General features: G+C 39.1%; 1 protein-coding gene across 2 annotated transcripts in view; it reads right to left on the reverse strand.

Moving 5' to 3' along the window:
- Positions 1-18,559, reverse strand: part of LOC127447864 (immunoglobulin superfamily member 3-like) — a 252,587-nt gene extending 234,028 nt beyond the window's left edge. For both annotated transcript variants that reach the window (XM_051710014.1, XM_051710013.1), the window contains exon 1: positions 17,827-18,559. In XM_051710014.1, the coding sequence (XP_051565974.1) occupies positions 17,827-17,866 (40 nt within the window). In that variant the 5' untranslated portion in view covers positions 17,867-18,559. The remainder of the gene's footprint in view (positions 1-17,826) is intronic.
- Positions 18,560-19,335: the final 776 nt, after the last annotated feature.

Raw genomic sequence — 19,335 nt, forward strand, 5'->3', positions numbered from 1 at the left:
GTTCTCACTTGGAGAGCATGCAGATAAATTCACCTGAAATCTCACCATCTCCAGTGTAGAGGAATGTTACTAACTGTTATTAACACTTGTGTGTCAATAAAAAAAATGACGGTCCTTCAAGGATAAAAATATCCATGCAAAAAACTGCCATAATAATATTATTTATTAATATTATTTTCCACTTTCAATGAGTTAAATTTAACCAACATCAACCCTGACCATAACTACCAAATATTCAGTCATTTTCAGGATTTTAACCCTTTAAATGCCAGTTTGTTTATATTATGCCACTGTTCTTTTTTATGAATTATTTTCCATATACTAAATGCTAAGGGGAATTCTTTTGGGGGGGATTATCACAGTCTGGGATATGTAAATTATTAGCAACAACATTGATTTTGATGCATTATTATTTTTTGTGCAGTGTCAGATTTAAAAAAAAAAAACAAAAAAAACAGCTCACACTCAGGACCTTAGAGGACAAAAATGTCCGCATCAAAAAACTTTTATATAAAAAAATATAAAAATATATATTAATATTATTTTCCACTTTCACTGACTTCATTTCATTCATTTTCATGATTTTAACCCTTTAAATGCCAGTTTGTTTACATAATGCCACTGTTGTTTTACACACACACACACACACACACACACACACATTTCTCAATACACACATAAAAAACTCACTCTGACATCCATACCAACACACCCACACAATTTTAGCTGCATCCTTTATTTAATTGGCCTGAAGTGCTCTATAATACAGCAAACAGAAAATAGGTAAAAAGCATGTATTTGCTCCATAGGCTAAACATGAGAAAAATGGTGCCATCTGGTGGAAAATATTACAAATTTAAATTTTGAAGCCAGTACTCCGGAATGAAAGCATAATATCATAGAATTCATGATTTTATGCTTTACTGGCACTGGGATCAATTATTGCAGTTTTAATGGGTTTCAATGGGGACATTTTGTATGTGTAACTGAGTGCTAGCATCACCATGACATTTGGTACAGTGGCACCGGGGGTTATGCATTTGACATAAATATATCATAAATATATCAACCTACTTAAAAGACCTTACGAAATTTAATGAGTATAGTGAAGTATAAGATCCTTAATAACTGTGTTGTGAATTCTTCATCCTAGGGACGAATGAAATTTCCATATGGTTTTTTTTTTTTATTGTTTTTTTTTACAAAATACACATTTAGTGTGCAACTCAAGCCAGGCGCACACCACGACTGATCACAGACTAGGTGTAACAACTATACGTCCATTCGTTCCCGACTGAAGTAACGATCCTGAAATTCCTTCAGAAACTTACGCACAGGAGAGTTTATTCGTGATAACATGTCAACAAACAACATGAAAGAAAGGGCTCACGCTAGTCTATCTAGAAGTCAAGCTTTGTTGTGCATTCGCTTCATTGCAGATTTAAGTTATAATATTATATTTATGTTGTTGATATAGCTTATTCAGCTCATATATATATGACACATTGGAAAATAGGTGATTAAAAAGTGCTTCAGTTTACTGGGGATCAGCAATTTAATCTCAAAGTATGCAGCTCAATCTCACAATACTCTCTCTACAAATTCAGCTGTTCATGCTCCGTTGTGCTTTCGCTTAATTGCAGTTAGAATATTATACTTGTGCTGTTGATTGCTCATTTATTTCATATATAGCCATAGCCTACATGATGTGTTTGAAAACAGATCATTAAAAAAATGCTTCAATTTACCATTCAGCACTTTCATCTCATGACACGCAGTTTAGAAGGGAAAATACTCATATTACTATGACCTGATCATTTCAATGAACAAGGTTTTATTCAACAAGGGAATTCTTCTCCTAAAACATTGTCAGGGCATGGTAATATCTTGCAGTGTTGTATATTTCTCGGCATATTTTCCTCAGCAATGTTTGAATTAAAATCGTTTAATTATTCTCATGATCCCATCCATGTTTAACAGATTCAAACACCTCAAACATGTTTGTGAGTAGTTTCATTGACGAGATTAATGTCACGTTATGGACGTGTATTCAATGTGGCTGGAAACATCATAACTCGCAAAAAATATATAAATCTTCTGACAACTGAACAGCTTTCAGCAAAGGTAGGACTGAACTATTTAATTACTGTTCAGCTGTTTAGTGATATTTAGTACAGATTCAGAGCCATTGATGTGTAGGCTGCATGTTGCTGAGGTATAAGATCGGCTGTATGGTGCAAGAACAGACAGAAATGTTAAACCAATGCAAAAAAAAAAATAACAAAAAAAAAAAATATATATATATATATATATATATATATATATATATATATATATATATTATGTTATTTTTGGTATTTTGTGATATTTTACAATGGATTACATTTTTATTTTGTGTTCAGTGATGCACTCTTTAAAGTTTGATCCACAATGAATGTGTAATTTTAGAGTAATTTGCACACATCCCTCTCCCGCCCCCTCCAACCACTGTATAACACCGTTCACTGGCTGTGACTGGCCCTTAACCACCGCGGTAGTAAAAAATTGCCACCACAACAGCCCTAGTTTGATCAGAATGTTGCTCCGGGACCAACAAGAATGTTGATCCAGGAACATGTCCTACTAGGGTCAATCCCATTAAGCTATACTCATCCATAACAGAAACTTTCTTTGTGTCTTCTCTGCATCCTACCTTATCACTCTATTCATCTATTCATAGGGGAGGGGGGTTCATTCGACCCCTACCCATACACTGACCTGCCTTCACCCTGTCCATTGAGTCCTCTTGTGAATTATTCATGAGCGGGCTGCAGACACCCCATTTCACTGATCTATCCATCAATACCGTGGACATGCTAAAAAATTTAGTGTTTGTGACCAGTCCACTCAACTGTGCTCTAACAACCCATCCTGATCTCTGGTAAATCCACTCCCATATGCACTTCTGAGTGTCTAGTCTAGCCACTCACAGACCTCCAGACACAGACCACAAGTTTGAGCAGGAGGATTTCTCTTTCCCTAGCCCCTCTCCATTGCTCCTTTTGTTTGATTAGCAGCATGGAGGGGTGAGTGGAAGTCCACCCAGTGGACTGGGTCATAACCACCACACGAACCTCCCAATATTCAAATTTGTGGTCGATTTTTTTTATTTATTTTTTTATTTTTATTTTATTTATGACTGATTCTTAATTTTACCCACAGTCCCAACCACTCTTGAATGTTTCATTACAGCCTTGCTTGTGGACATAATGCCTAAGCACAAATATCACATGGAACCACCACTAAGATTTACGCACAGCAAATTCAACTGTGGCTTTTACGTTAAGAACTAAAAATATGAACAAATTCACAATTACAAAAACTCTAAATCATTATAAGTCATGTTTGAGATTAAAGACTGAAATGATTTGCTAGTTGAAGACGAACCAGAATTCCAAACTCAACTTAATTTGAGTGCCTTATGTGAATGACAGTTTTAAGCTTTTAACTCAAAATCTCCATCTGCATGTTTGTGCACTCGGTACAACATTGAAAAAGAAACTAATGAACAATTAATTAGTCTCTTCTGACAAGCTTTCTCTGCGATTGTTAGTCACACTCTGCTTTTAGATGGCAGTTTGGCCTGAAAGCAAAGCAGAACCCTTTATCCTCTAATCCCTCATTCGTACCCCACCATTTTTGCCCTTCCGTGCGCTCCTTTGTTCTAAAGAAAACAAATCAGACAGCAGCCATCTGACCAGAGTTAATGAAGCCCTGCCAACATGCAGCTCCTGATTTACTGCTTTCTTCTATCATTTCAAGTGTGATCACTCAGATGCCTTGGGTTTGCTAAAGCAGTAAATGGCAGCATGTCTCTCAAGAGAGTCAGCCTTTTGTCTACTTCCACAAGCAGTTTTCAGGCTTGACAAACACTAATGATTAGGGCTGGCTCTGTGACTGGTGTTCAGGACGTTCTCCCGAGGGGTGTGAGGACTATTGGTTGCACCTGGTAGGGCTGGAATACAACCTTAAAAACATATCTTGATATTTTTTTTACTTTTCACAAAATGTTCTATATGTTTCAACATTTCATTTTTGTTTACTCTTTGGAGTAACCGTAAGTTCAAACAAAAACTGTAACCAATTAAATTCAAAATATTTAATGCAAGAAGTAAAATACAGTATTATTGTAGTTAAAAAATAATCAAAGGAAGTTTTCCAAACTGCTTTTCATTAAATGAAAAAAGGAAAAATGAATTAGAATGAATGACTTAATCATTTTAATTTACTGTACATGCATAAATACAACAATAAACAGCAATATATACATATTTTATTGTTTTAATAAAACATTTTAATATATTAAAAATGTCATGAGGGACATTTCATTAACATTTTTGAGAGATGATGGACATCTTTAAAATACAGTTTTTAATTGTTACACCAAAAATGGACAGTTTGAACTGATTCATAGAAATTATCAAACTCAGCAACTCTTACATCATGTTTGCAAACTGAAGTTTAAATCAGAGACATTATTAAAACATCTCTCTTCTTAACGCTTTATACTTGCAAATCACAAGACAAAAAACAAAAGAAGTCTAATGACACACTCTTCAGGATACATAATTGTAAGTTTAAAAGCACATTAAAATCATCATGATATTCATGATGTTGCTTTAATTTTACATTGCCAGCAAAATCACCAAAAATGTATTAAGAATATCCTATATATACCCCAGACCTAATGCCTGATATTTTAGGATGCATCAGAAGATTTTAATGTTTTTAATTACAGCAGACACCAAATTTTCTAAATGTCCTCTGTGGGTGGAAGTATTTTTTGCAGAGGCGTGGGTGTATGGGGGCACACACACGTGTGTTTTGGGGGTGGGGAGAGTAGAATGAGCTGTCTTCCTCACAGATAAATTTAAAGAAGTTATGGCACCATATCACACAGAAAAGGGAGATTTCATGGCAAAGTTTCATGGTTAGATCATGAGAGGAGCACTTGACTTCCATGTGCTCGATAAATGTGGAACAGCCAGAGGCAGGTATCAGGCACAGATCAGAGCCAACAGCAGACATCTTGTGTAACAGCCAAAGGGGCAGAAATGAGTTTACCAACTCCAAACCTTGCTGCATGTTTCTCTTTAGTTTAGATCTAATCTGAGCAATTTCAGGCAAGCACACACCTACCTGCACACACAAATACACACTAAAAAGGAAGGACTAAAAATAAACTACAAAGAACCTAAGAAACACACACAGACATACACTATTGATTCTAAGTACAATCCCACACACAGATTTGTGCCAATACAGTCTCACAGCAGTAGACCTGATAAAGATGGACAACAAGAAAGACATACACATCAAGACCCACCCATACTAAATGCCTACTTGACCTTTCACTGATGATATCACCACCAGATACAAGTAGGGATGTCAAAAGTACCGGTACTTCAGGGGCCTGTGTAGCTCAGTGAGTATTAATGCTGACTACCACCCCTGGAGTTGCGAGTTCGAATCCAGGGTGTGCTGAGTGACAACCAAATTGGCCTGGTTGCTTGGGTGGGTAGAATCACATGGGGTAACCTCCTCGTGGTCTCGTTTAGTGGTTCTCGCTCTCAACAGGGTGCGTGGTAAGTTGTGCATGGATAACAGAGAGTAGCATTAGACTCCACATGCTGGGAGTCTCCGTGGTGTCATGCACAACGAGCCACGTGATAAAATGCGTGGATTGACTGTCTCTAGGCAACTGAGACTTGTCCTCCGCCATCCAGATTGAGGTGAGTAACCGCGCCACCACAAGGACCTACTAAGTAGTAGAAATTCGGGATTCCAAATTGGGGAGAAAAGGGGAGAAAAAAAATGTAAAAAAAATACCGGTATTTCGGAACCAAGTCAATACTAAAATAAAAAGATTTAACAGTACCAGTGTTCTAGAGTACTTATACCACCTCAGTCTGGTACCTGCAAGCTGTCTGATTGACACACAGCTGCTTTTAAATACTCACATGCTTCTTTGAGTGCATGCTCGATTACTCATTTTATATGGAAATAGTACCGACAGTCATGTCAGGGCCAGTGCTTAACCGGAGGAACTGAGAAGTGATCAGAAAAGTGCCCGCAACTCACAGAAAATGCCATCACAAGGCTGCACACATGAACGGTCAAATTCACTGCATGGTCAAAATGGCAGGCATGTATTAATGTAAACACAGTCGAGTGATTGCAAACAACTTTTTAAATAAGCTAAAGGAGCATGTTCTGTTGCATATAATCTATTTTTGCTGTTGTATTGAGATTTGGTATCAAGAATTGCAAATCATGACACCTTAAAAGGTGCACTCAGTAATTCTAATCCAATACACTTTTTCTCAAATTCCACAAATATCTCCTCACAGTCTGCTAGCTGTCCATTCTGTGAGTGGGCTGAAAAAATCTAGTATTTGTACACAGCCCTGGCTCTGTAAATGGGACAAAAACAAAGTGGATCGAACCGATCCACACAGCACTACTCCAGCCAGTCAGCAACAGGGGGTGGTTCTTGTACATGCACAAGATGTTCATTAGAAGAGCGATGGCAAATCTGGCTGATTCAAACTTTCAAACTCCAAGGAGGACAAATGGCTGAGAAACAGACCAAGAGAAAAAGGTCAGACGAATATAAACTAAAAAAGAAGGATTATGATAAGTCGAGGGCTAGGAGATGTGTCAACATCGGCGGTGGAGAGACCTCTGAGAGGTAAAAGAAATGAATTTGTGTGCATGAATTTGGGGGGCGCAGCTTCCAAAGGAGCACCGAAGGGAGAGCCACAGAGTGCATGTGCACGTGGACAAATGGCACAAGTTCGAGTCCAGCTCCCGATTCTGTTCCCGCTGTAAGGTGGGGTGCCAAGGTATTTGCATTCAAAGGACAAAACTCCCCAGGGAGGCAAAGAGCACATGTATGATCTAGGGGAAAATCAACATATGAACTTTCTCACAATTAGCATCTCTTCCTGAGGCACCACACCCCACTGAGCAAAGATTGCAAATTCACTCCTCATTGTTGCTCTTCCACATCTGTCCCATTCTCTCCCCCCTCCTCCTCCTCCTTCGTTCCCCTTCAGCTCAGAATTCACCTCAAACTCACCTAAGCTCTGTATGTAACAAAATATCATATCTGATGTATACAAATAATGTAACTAGTCATGTTTGGTATCATTTAAAAGGTCGCAACTGGTACTATGGTCTCATCCCCACAACAGTAGAATATCTGGTAATACAGTTTTAAGAATGTAGACAAATTCTGGCAACTGCTGGGGGGTGCGCCTACCTCCTTGGTCTTGTGATGAGGAGGAGGGCGGGGCCGGGCCTTGAGGACACACGGCCGGCCCTGGATCGGGCTAATCAGCCGAGAGGGGGATAAAGACTAGCCGGAGGTGCCAGTTCGAAAGAGAGAGAGGCGCATATGGCTGTGTTGCATGTGTGTCTGCGTTTGTTTATGTTTGTTTTATGTTGAGTTTTATCATTAAACTTTACGTTGACTGTTTAGTCGGTTCCCGCCTCCTCCTTGCCCATCCCTTACTTCGTTACATTGGTGCCGAAACCTGGGAGGGACGAGGGATGCGCTGTCACGGAGCCGGAGGAACCACTGCCGTCCGCCAAAGAAGGGGAGGAGCGCTTCTGTCTGCCAGGGGAGGAGTGAGCTGGCATCTGCCAGAGGGTGAAGGAGCGGTTGAGGACTGGGCGACAGCACGTCTGGAAGCCGGCAAGCAAGTTCTTCTCTCTCTCTCCTCTCTCTTTCTCTCTCTCTCTGTCGCTCTGCTTCGCTCTTTCCCTCTCCCCTTTCTCTCCCCTCGTCTCTCCCAGGGCTCCAAAAGGTGGGAAAGACTTCCCGGTAGGCACGGCCAGTTTCCCCGGCCTGTGTCGGGCGATGGAAGCATGTGACGAGGAGGAGGGCAGGCCCTGGATTGGGCTAATCAGCCAGGAGGGGGTTTAACACGAGCCGGAGGCGCCAGTTCGAGAGAGAGAGAGACGCACGCAGCCGCGTTGCATGTGTGTCTGCGTTTGTTTTATGTTGAGTTTTATCACTAAACTTTACGTTGACTGTTTAGCCAGTTCCCGCCTCCTCCTTGCCCATCCCTTCCCCGTTGCAGTCTTTCATCTAAATGACCTACTGTATGCAGATAAAGTATGACCCCAGGTCTTCCAAACCTGACCGCTCCCAAATTCCCTTTGTTTATGTTTTCTCTGGTTTGGGTATTTAAGGAAATGTAACACATTGTTCATCAGAATTTTCTGTAGCCAGAAATCCCTGTGGCGCTTACACTACGTATTTTGCTGAAGTCAGGTATGCATCTGTTATTCTTAAGATTCATCTTTAAGCATTAGATGTTTTGTATTGATTATTTCTGAACCGATTAATTATGTAATTGGTTTGATACATATTTACCTTACTAATAAATTGTTAAACTCGATTCTATTCTGACCTATTCTGAAATTATTGGCTTTAGTAGATTACGTTAATGCCTGTTACCGCAAATCTGTGATCAGGGTTAATACATACTAAGACCCAGCATTTGATGGAGCATGAAGCACATCAACTGGGAAGCTTTCTGATTAACCATTTGGGTTTAGTTATGTGTAATTGACTGTAAAGGCTAAAGAAAGTACTATCTGGCACAATGTAATATTGATCGACCAGTCCAGATAGTCCAGATCGACTAGTCATGACCCCTGTTTAATGCTAGTTTTATTCTAGTCAAGTATAATAGGAAAATATAGAACTAAACAAAACTACTATTTGGGTAATGGTATGTTGGTCGGCCTTATTCAACTAGTATTAGTCATTTACCTCTGTCTAGAGATAATATTACATTAATTAAGTGTATACAGATCTATAGAAACTGAGCAAATCTACTAATTAGAAACAGATAAGCTGCGGTAGAAATCATTCTTTTTAGTATTAGTTGTTTACATCTGGCTAAAGATCAAACTGACAAGTTTGTGACCATGGGATCCATGTACACGGCCGGCATGAGACCCTAAGTGACAGGATTGCGAACAAACGAGTGCAATTTATAAGTATAGAATTAACTAGAATAATCAAGTATCCAAATCTAGAGAAGATCTCAACTGATGATCAACAATAACTGAAATCTCAAACTAAATTCGAGGTCTAATATAACTGGAGTCAGATAAAATTATTAATGGAGCCAGATTCGGCATTAACTAAAACTAATTTAAGATGGCAAAACCACACGTGTGCCAGAAAAGACAAACGCGCAGATACCTTCACCACTTTGCTGGATTCCACCATTGGGCCAGCAAGGTGCCATTTTTACACCGCTTCTTCCCTCCATCATTTCCTGTCATCACCGCACTATCCTATGAATGAAACACCATAAAGTCAAAAATCATCACATTTCTAGATAGTTCTGAAATAACAGTCTTCTTTGACCAGAAGTTGCATATCCAATAGCCTATTGACCTGTTTCAGTGACGTTAATTTTCCCCGCTGCTGCCATATTTGTGACCATCAGTGGGAGGAAACAATGGCAGTGAATGGAAAAACACTTGAAAAATTATATCAAGAAAAACATCAAAAATTGCCTTTGATCCATGTCAAGTCCCAGGATTGGTTCATACAGGTCTGAAGACAGCACACAGAATGCCTTGGGAAGTGCACTCATTTAGGTCATGTAACCTATTGATTACAATTAAGATGTCAGTCGTAGAAATAATAGTGGTCATGGGACTTGCCTGCCAGTCAAATGTTTAGTCAGCCTGCTTTCTGATGAGTGGGCCATGTGGCCATTTTATTTAGCCATTGGGGCTGGGATAAACAATACTGTCATTGCAATCCCAAATGGCCATTCTACACAAATGACAACATACATCCTACACACAAAATACATCTGCCATATCTGTGAATACATAGCCCAGACAAAAACTTTCCGTTGTATAAAAATATTTGGTCAAAATTTCCCAAAATGGATTGCTAGATAAGAACTTATACTTAACCCATACTACCGTCTTTTGTTTCAGTCTGAACGATGAAACTCCCACTAAGCATTTTTTATGTTGGATCGCCACTGTGGGAGATCTACAAATAAGAGATAAGAAGAATCCCTGCCCGGACCTATCATAACAAATACACTCTCATACCATGAAGAGTGTAAACAAATCTAATCTAATCTGAGCTCTCTTACTAGATAAAATGAAGCTTTGAAGAATTGCCAGCACATATATACAGTATACACAGAAAATAATTACCGGTGTATATAAAGATAGATATCCAAGGTTATTATCTCCTGAACCATGGAGAATTAACAGTATTTCACAAATGTAGAAACGCATGTGGCACGAGGCTCATCTGAGGCCGTTCTGAACATATACAGGATATATTAGACAGATGAAAAATAGGGCCCTGTGACCCTGGCTAGACACTCATGGGTGAACATTCGCAACAGGCACGAATCAGCATTCTGGAGTAAGAGGTCATTTGGGAGGCAAACAGCTGAGAGTTCACCAATTACTACGACATTCACAGGACAAGAACATTCTTCCAACAAGGTAAAAAGAGAGAAGGGTAACAGTAGAGTGACATTTAGATGACAAGTGTCTTAACGATAAACTGAGATATACCAGCTTATTAAATAGGTGTAAAGAGGTTCTTCTGAAAAAGAGCAATAATCATGTCCATATGAGCACACAATGTGCAGTGTATGTGTGTGCATGTGTGCCTGCATGTGTTCTACAATTCTTACACACTACTGGGATTCTAATACTCCATTGTGAAGAAATAAAGCATTGGGCGTAGACAGCACTACTAACCGGTACAGCTCTATCATGGCAGGGCTTTAGAATTAGCACTATGGCTTCAACTGTTAACCAGTCAGTCCTGCCTCCTCTGACCAAACTAATCTTTCCAAAGCAATGGAGGGACAAAAAACAGAGATTCATTAGCTATGCCTATTTCATATTGGCAAGATGAGCATACTGTATATTACATGTTGAGGCATATTAAATTACCCTTGTTTTTTTAATGCTAAATTTTAATTAGGACCTTAACAATGGCAAATAAACTATATGTATGACAAATTGAGTTTTTATGGTGCTGTAAGGAATTTTTGGGGAATAACACACATAAAATGGCCCTACTTCCTGAGATATTGCTGAAATACATGTTCTGAGAAATAACACCTTTGCCTTTAACAACCCTAACCTGAAAACAATTTTTTTGCTTCACTCGGTAACATTTAAGTTTTATTCAAGTAAATAATATTTTTTAAATCACTTAATCAACCTTAAAACATTAGATTACACAAACAAAACTAATTTTAAGGGTTAAATCAGGCAGAAATAGCTCCTTAGGCTAACAATTGGACGTTACCACTTTTTACAGTGGGATAATATAAACAATAAGACCCAGGGGAGCAGCCCGCACTTATGTAGCCAATCCAAACACTAGCCAAATCACAAATACTTTCTGCCTGTGACGCATTTTGTACGTTTGGATTTACTGACATGTCTTTTAGCAGGCAAGTTTTGGAGAGAGGGCATGTAGCAGAACTTAGCAAAACGCTAATCGCTAACAGCAAAGTTAATTTACTCTGTACACGTAAAAACACCAGCTGAAAATGCTTACAACACCTTAAATTTGCTCTGTATTCCGAATAATGCCAAAAACCCCTTCAGTGAGGCTTTATTAAGCCCAGCCTGGTGAGTGTCGGGAAATGGGAGCATTGTTTTTTGAGAATTCCATGCAGAGAGGCTAAGTTTCGCTAATGTGCCTGAATCAGTGGCAAGCTAATAAAGGCTTCAGACAAGCACCTTAAATAATCTCTCCTCTCTAGCAATCTCTTTTCGCTTGCTTTCATGCTGTCTTTCTGCTTCTCTCCGTTGCACTGTGCCTCTAAACAGCTGTGTGATAATAGTGGATGAAATTAGCATGGGCCTTGTGTGGTTTTAAAATGGGATAACACTGCTTAAGGGGACAGGTTTTGCATAATCAAACATTACATTTAACAAGACAAACATAGTTAAATACTATCTACCACACACACGCCTGTCCTATATGCAGACCACAATATATGCGTAACACCTTCATGCAAGCGCTCACATCAGATCCTATAAAAAATGTGTTTCCCACAAGTGAGGAAAGCTGATTATAAATACAAAAAAAAAAAAAAAATTTAAGGTTGCTTTTACCAGTTTGTGGGCCTATTAACTTGTGTAAATGCGGAAGGTCTTTATGGCTTCTCCTGCTGTTTTGTGCAGTTTTACAGAATAACACACATGAGGAGTGAGGGGGGAGGAACAGGGGGTAGGGAGCAGTTAACTCGGCATGAGAAATCGAAGATTTTCTCCTCCATCTGAGAAAAACTTGCTTGTCCCACTCATACACACACTTCACCTGCTTACATGCATATGAAAACGAGTTGTTTCATGCACGCTTCATGCCAATTTCCTCAAAAACCCTGGAGCTCCTCTGCTTTCAAACCCACATGTGAGGATTTATTTATGATGTTCTCCACTGAAATATGATCATAATTTGCATGTAATTAACAGAAACTTATAGCTAAAGGTCCTGTAATCAAAAAAGACCCAGGGAATGGGTTTCATCCTAAATTATTTTTAAACCACACCTAGGCCAAAAATTTTACAAATTCTACATATTTGCAAGTAAACTTAATTTTCAAATGATCAAACCATCCTCCAGAGACCCAAAAGCTTGCAATGCAGTATTAAGCATTCAAACCCAGAGACACCGTTTTCAGATGAGAAAGTAAAGGCAGCAGCAGAAGACAAATCTTTTATGTGCTATGAAAGCCAACAGTGACTGATGCTTTTTTCTCACCCAGTTCCCTCCCAGCAGAACTAATAATGCTTAATGTGACACCGTCACATTAACAAAATCTCTGTTGACTTTTGCCCTTGCTACAGTATATAGATCACCCGGGCCGTATTCTGATTTCCTTGGTGAATTTGCAAATTTTCTATCAGATCTAGTAGTTACTGTAGATAGGGCTTTAATTGTAGGTGACATTCACATAGATAATGAAAATGACACATTGGGATTAGCATTTATCGATATTCTCAACTCTCCAGACAAAATGTGACAGGACCAACTCATCACCATAATCATACACTAGATTTAATTCATATGGAGTTGATGTTGATACTATATAAATTCTACCGCAGAGCGATGACATCTCAGATCATTACCTCGTCTCTTGTTTGCTGCGATCAGCTAATGTCACTCAATCTACATCATGCTATCATTCAGGTAGAACTATTCTTTCGACCACTAAAGATAGCTTCACTAATAAACTTCCAGAATTGTCTCAGATACTCAGTAAGCCAAAAAGACTAGAAGAACTTGATGTAATAACAGAAAATATAAATACAGTCTTCTCTAGCTCTCTTGATAGTGTCGCCCCACTTAGATTAAAGAAAATTAAAGAAAGCCCAGCACCATGGTATAATGACTACACTCACACTCTCAAGAGAGCAGCTCGGAAAATCCCTGTAATCTCAGAACCTCTTCTAAATATTATTAACTCCTCGCTATCCTTAGGACATGTCCCAAGAAACTTTAAAATGGCAGTTATCAAACCGCTTAAGAAGCCACAGCTAGATTCTGGCAAACTGGCTAATTATAGACTGATTTCTAATCTCCCATTCATGTCGAAATTACAAGAAAAGGTAGTGTCCTCCCAACTATGTTCATTTCTACAGAGAAATGGTATATATGAACAATTTCAGTCAGGATTTAGGCCCCATCACAGTACAGAGACTGCACTTATCAGAGTTACAAATGACTTGCTCTTATCATCTGATCATGGCTGCATTTCTCTTCAAGTGCTTTTAGATCTTAGTGCTGCCTTCGACACCATAGATCATGACATGCTCTTGAATAGGCTGGAGAATTGTTTTGGTATTAGTGGACTTGCATTAGCATGATTCAGGTTCTAATTATCAGACCGCTACCACTTTGTATGTGTAAATGAGGAATTGTCAAATCAAACAAAAGTATGGAGTGCCACAGGGATCAGTTTTAGGGCCTCTGCTTTTCTCCTTATATATGGTTCCCCTGAGAGATATTATCAGGAATCGTGATATAAGTTTCCACTGTTATGCAGATGATACCCAACTTTATATTTCTTCTAAACCTGATGAAATTTCACAGTTCTCCACCAAGCAGAGTGTGTCAATGAAATCAAAGACTGGATGGCCAAAAATTTCCTTCTACTCAATTGAGACAAAACAGAGGTACTAATTATTGGACCAAAAACCTCTAAAAATGAGCCGCTGAAATTTTTTTGCTCTCGATGGATGTACTGTTATGTCGTCTCCAAGATCTTAAGTGTTATATTTGATACCAATCTGTCCTTTGAAAATCTAATTTCCAATGCTTGTTGAACAGCATTCTTCCGCCTCAGAAATATTGCTAAGTTAAGACACATGCTCTCTCTTGCTGATGCCGAAAAACGAATTCATGCGTTCATGACCTCAAGACTAGATTAATGTAATGCATTACTGGAAGGAGGTACTGAAAGTTCAATAAATAAACTTCAATTGGTTCAAAATTCAGCTGCCAGAGTGCTGACTAGAACCAAGAAATATGATCAATTAGTCAATTATATCAATTTTATCATCATTACATTGGCTACCTGTTAAATTTTTATTAATTTTAAAATTCTGTTAACTACATACAAAGCTTTGAATGGTCTAGCTCCACAGTACTTAAGTGACCTTCTACCATGCTATATTTCATCATGTTCATTAGGATCACAAAATTCTGGCCTGTTAATAGATCCTAGAATATCAAAATCCACAAAAGGAGGTAGATCCTTTTCCTATTTGGCTCCAGAACTATGGAATAGTCTCCCTAACACTGTTCGGGATGCAGACACACTCACTCAGTTTAAGTCTAGACTAAAGACTCATCTATTTATCCAGGCATACACCTAATTTATCCATCAACTCTCAATTAGGCTGCTTTAGTTAGGTCTGCCGGAACCAGAAACATTTCTCAGAAACATTTCTCATAATATATAACTCTGCAATCCATTGAATGGCATCTACGCTAATATTATTCTATTTCTTTCCCTGTCTCAACCTCGGGATTCATATCCTGCTTGGTGTCGGACTTCACTGCTATGTGTTGCAGTGGAGTGATGACGACAAACTACAGCTGGTGCTGGCCAGACATCACTTCAGTCTTTTACAATGGACTTCAGAGGATGAACTGTTGCCAACTCAAACTGTAAGACATCGGATACTTCATATGCCACTGCCTGAACCTTGGACTAAGGATGGACCCTACAGAACCTCACCGAAATGACCTGCCAGGTGAACTGCAATGCACCTCATTGATCTCTGCCTTCATTACCTTTTTTTATTGATGGATGACACTCTTGAAATGGAATACATAGACTATCAATTAATTGCCAACAAAAGCCTTCATCATCCAACTAACAAAGGACAATGCATCTGTGTGAACTTCTGCAGTTAATCCAGGATGGACATCAAAGACATTAGTCATTAATCTTACAGTTCATACAAAATCTTTGTTTAAACACTGGCCCTTGACACTTACTTAGTTTACTCATTTTAAAGCATGACTTGCACTGCACATAAACAACTAATATTGGCATTATATTTATGCTGGTTAGCCAGAGGGGAACTGGCCCCCACAGTGAGCCTGGTTTCTCCCAAGGTATTTTTTCTCCATTAACCAACATCTTATGGAGTTTTGTGTTCCTTGCCACAGTCGCCGTCAGCTTGCTCACTGGGGTTCTAAATACAATTATTATTAAACTATTTTTATACACAATTTACAATTACACAATGATCACTCTAAGATTTTATAGATATTATGGTTTCATTTTCTGTTAAAGCATGATTTTCTGTAAAGCTGCTTTGAAACTGTGTGTGTTGTGAAAAGCGCTATACAAATAAATATTACTTGACTTAACATGCCTCTTGTCCAGGAGGGTACAGCCATCTGTTGTTTGTTAAGAGGCAGAGAGTTTGTATGAATGAGTCTGACAATATGTGTTTGTTTGGTGAGGAAGAGGAAAAAAGCAAAAGCAAATGGGGGAGGGAGGGAGTGAGCAAGGGGTAAGTAGAATATGTAAATGCAGATTTTAATGGCTTTGTCTGTGACTGGCACTTGGGGAAAGACTGTGAGTGAGCACCGAAAACAGCTTAAAAAAAGTGTTTTGCATGCAGAAAAAAAGTGTTGATTAAAGACAGAGATAATAGCCTGGTCTATCGTAACTTATTTGCACGAATCAAGGGGCTACAGTCTGTCAGGTGTTAATCCAAGGAGAGAGTCTGAACTCAGTGTCATATCTAGTTCAACAGCAAAACATGCCATACTAGACAGAGCTCCAGCTGTTCAGCAGGTGAATTTACTGCCGTGACTATAGATCAATCGATAAATAAAAATGCATTATGAACATAAAATTGACATATCAGAATCACACACATCTGCTATGTGTGACTAATAATCTGTTACAACACTTGCACAATTGTCAGTCACCCTCAAACGCTGAATCACCCATTGACACACTGACTAGAGCATATGACATCATTCAGGTGAGTCTCAGTCCAGGTGTGTGTGTGGTTATGTCTGACTCTGACCTGTGGGCACAGGGTGTGTTTTTATGTCATAAGCTCAAGTTCCTGACCTCAAGCATTATGTCAAATTTAAAACAAGATGTCATGTCACTGAGAGATGTTTTAGAGTGAAATTGCATGTTCTCACATTAAGCAATTTGTCCAGTGTTCATTTGGTTTAGTCAATATAAAAGGAACATTAATCTCCTGCTGGGCTCTCTAAAACTACATTAACCCCAGACCAAGCCCCACTGACCAAAGCTGCTGAGAGTCATCTTGTGGGGGGGGGGGGGGGGGTTAAAGAGGAGTCATAGCATTCAGCTAGGGTCCAAATCAAATCTGTGACTGTTACTTTAACATTAAACAAGGAAATGGGTGCATGTTCAAACTGAATGCATGCTCAGATAAGGGATCTTCACTTTTTCAATTATAGAACTTCAAGACATTTCAAAAGGTATGCAGCCAGAATGACAGTTTTGGTGGTTTGAGGGATACACAGAATCTCTACAGAAACTGTTTCACCATTGCAACATTCATTAGATTAATGAGTCTGATAGGCTATACACTCAAAAAAGAATAATTTTAAGAGTTACACAATTTCATGACAAAATTTTATCAAATTGAATGGAATAATCTTCAATAAAATAAAATAAAATTACTCTCAAACACTGCACAAGTCAATTTGATGGAATTTTTTATGAAATGTAAATGCACAAATCTTAAAAATGGGCTAAAATATTTTTTTGTGTGTGATAAAATTACTGAAAAATAACAATGACCTAAGATGACCTGGCTTAAATATATTTGGTGAATTTACTATCACTGTCAGTGTTCAAGTGCAACTGACTCATTTGACCACATCAAAACTCTAATATATTTATATATTCAGTACATACACTATACTTGCTTTAAAACTTATATGCATCCATGGGCAGCGAAATGTCTTTACGTAGCTGAGAAAATCGAGCTTCAGAAATGAGCATCACAAGGTTATTAATGTGTACGCGTCATTATATCCTCTCAAATACCAGGACCATTTATCAAAATGACATAAAAAACCAGCAACAAGTGTATTTATTTAGCGCGGTGCGTGTAATGAGATGTCCTACAATAAATTAAAGTACACCTTGTAAATCATCAGCCCTGGGTTTCCAATTAAACAGCGGGGGTCTCAGAATGATGAAATACGTGGTAAAAAAAAATAAATAAAAATAAATAACTTACCAAACAACGCAAAGGCTATATTAAGCCATTTAATATCCATAGTTCTTGTGTTCTCTGCACTGGCGATTAAGTCCAGATGTCTCAGATGAAATAAATGTGATACTTATTCCTAATCCACCCCAAGAGCTCGCCCTTCAGCAATCAGTCCCGGACGGAGTTGTCAACGCATACACCTGTTCGGACCTCGTCAAAGTCCGTATTCTGACTCCCGAATGATTTAATTACTCCAGAGTGAGCTGTGTCGCGTCCGGTTTTAGGGGGGTCTCCAGCCAAGAACAACAGCCGTAATTGTTTAAACAGAACGCTTGTGCATTTGAAGAAAGCCTCGGGATGATCTCCGATAAATTACATCCGCCGTTCGCACGAATTAATCCGAAATAGTAGGCACTGGGTATCGCAGCTCTACGTTGTGAGGCTTTCTGATTCCCAGCACATTGGAGTGCGAGCAGCCCACCCGTGGAGGCGGAGGAGGAGGAGGATTGTTACCAGTTTGTCCAGTTCGCGTCAAATAACTGGCTGTGGTCGCGAATGAACTTCTTCGACATGCAGTATCTCTGTCAGTCTGATATGAAGCAGATATGGTGCTCGTGTCCGTTCTCCGTGAAGGGCGTGTACGGTGATGCTGCCGCTCTCGCGATCACCTTCAGCTCTTCTCTATTGTCACAAACGACACAGACTCCCACAAAGAAGACACTAGGCGGCCCAGCCCATTCCTACTTTCAATCTCATGGACGGATCATCATCAGGAGAGGGGCCAACAATGGGCCACAATAGATTAAGTGTCCCGGCACCGGCTAAATAAATCTGTTATCTGTTTCTGGTGGCTAAATCGCGGTTTATCACTTTTGTTATTAGCACTCCGTTGCCTGGAACCGCATTTTCTTAAGCCGGTTACTCACTGTTTAATTAAACAAATGCAGTTTTTGTTGGTACTGGTAGTATAAATGTAGTTATTACCCTTAATGGTCGCAATTTAAGTGCCCCGTTTCTTATCCTTTTTAACGATGCCCAACTTCGTACTTTTACAGCCTTTTTGACAATGCCCTCAATAACCCATAAAAAAGTGCACACTTTGACAGGTTATGTTGCAATAAAGATCTTTAAGATGACTGGATGTTTCACTGTTTTGTATTTATTTATTTTTTAATCTGCGTGTACCGGGCTTTGTATTCTTGTAACACGTGTTGTTATTATGACATTGTTTACATACGTGACCAAAGGAGAAATTGGAGTGCTTGGGAAATGTAAAATTTTATTTCCTGCTTTTCAGAGTATCGCTCAGTCCTCCCACCGGTCAATAAACCCGCCCCCTGCTGGAGCGCCAATCTAAACCACTCCTATTTTTCAGGTAGCAGCTGCCCCCTAGTTTTGAAGTGAAGAATTTATTGGCTTTTGGGATAGAAAGTATTATACTTCAGGCAAACGTGTCGTTAGGACATCTAATCCCCCAACAACGACAGTATTGTAGTTGAAGAGGCATGTAGGTTTGTGTCACATGTAGCCTATGGT

This window comes from Myxocyprinus asiaticus, chromosome 11 (assembly GCF_019703515.2).
Source record: "Myxocyprinus asiaticus isolate MX2 ecotype Aquarium Trade chromosome 11, UBuf_Myxa_2, whole genome shotgun sequence".
Lineage (NCBI taxonomy): Eukaryota > Metazoa > Chordata > Actinopteri > Cypriniformes > Catostomidae > Myxocyprinus > Myxocyprinus asiaticus.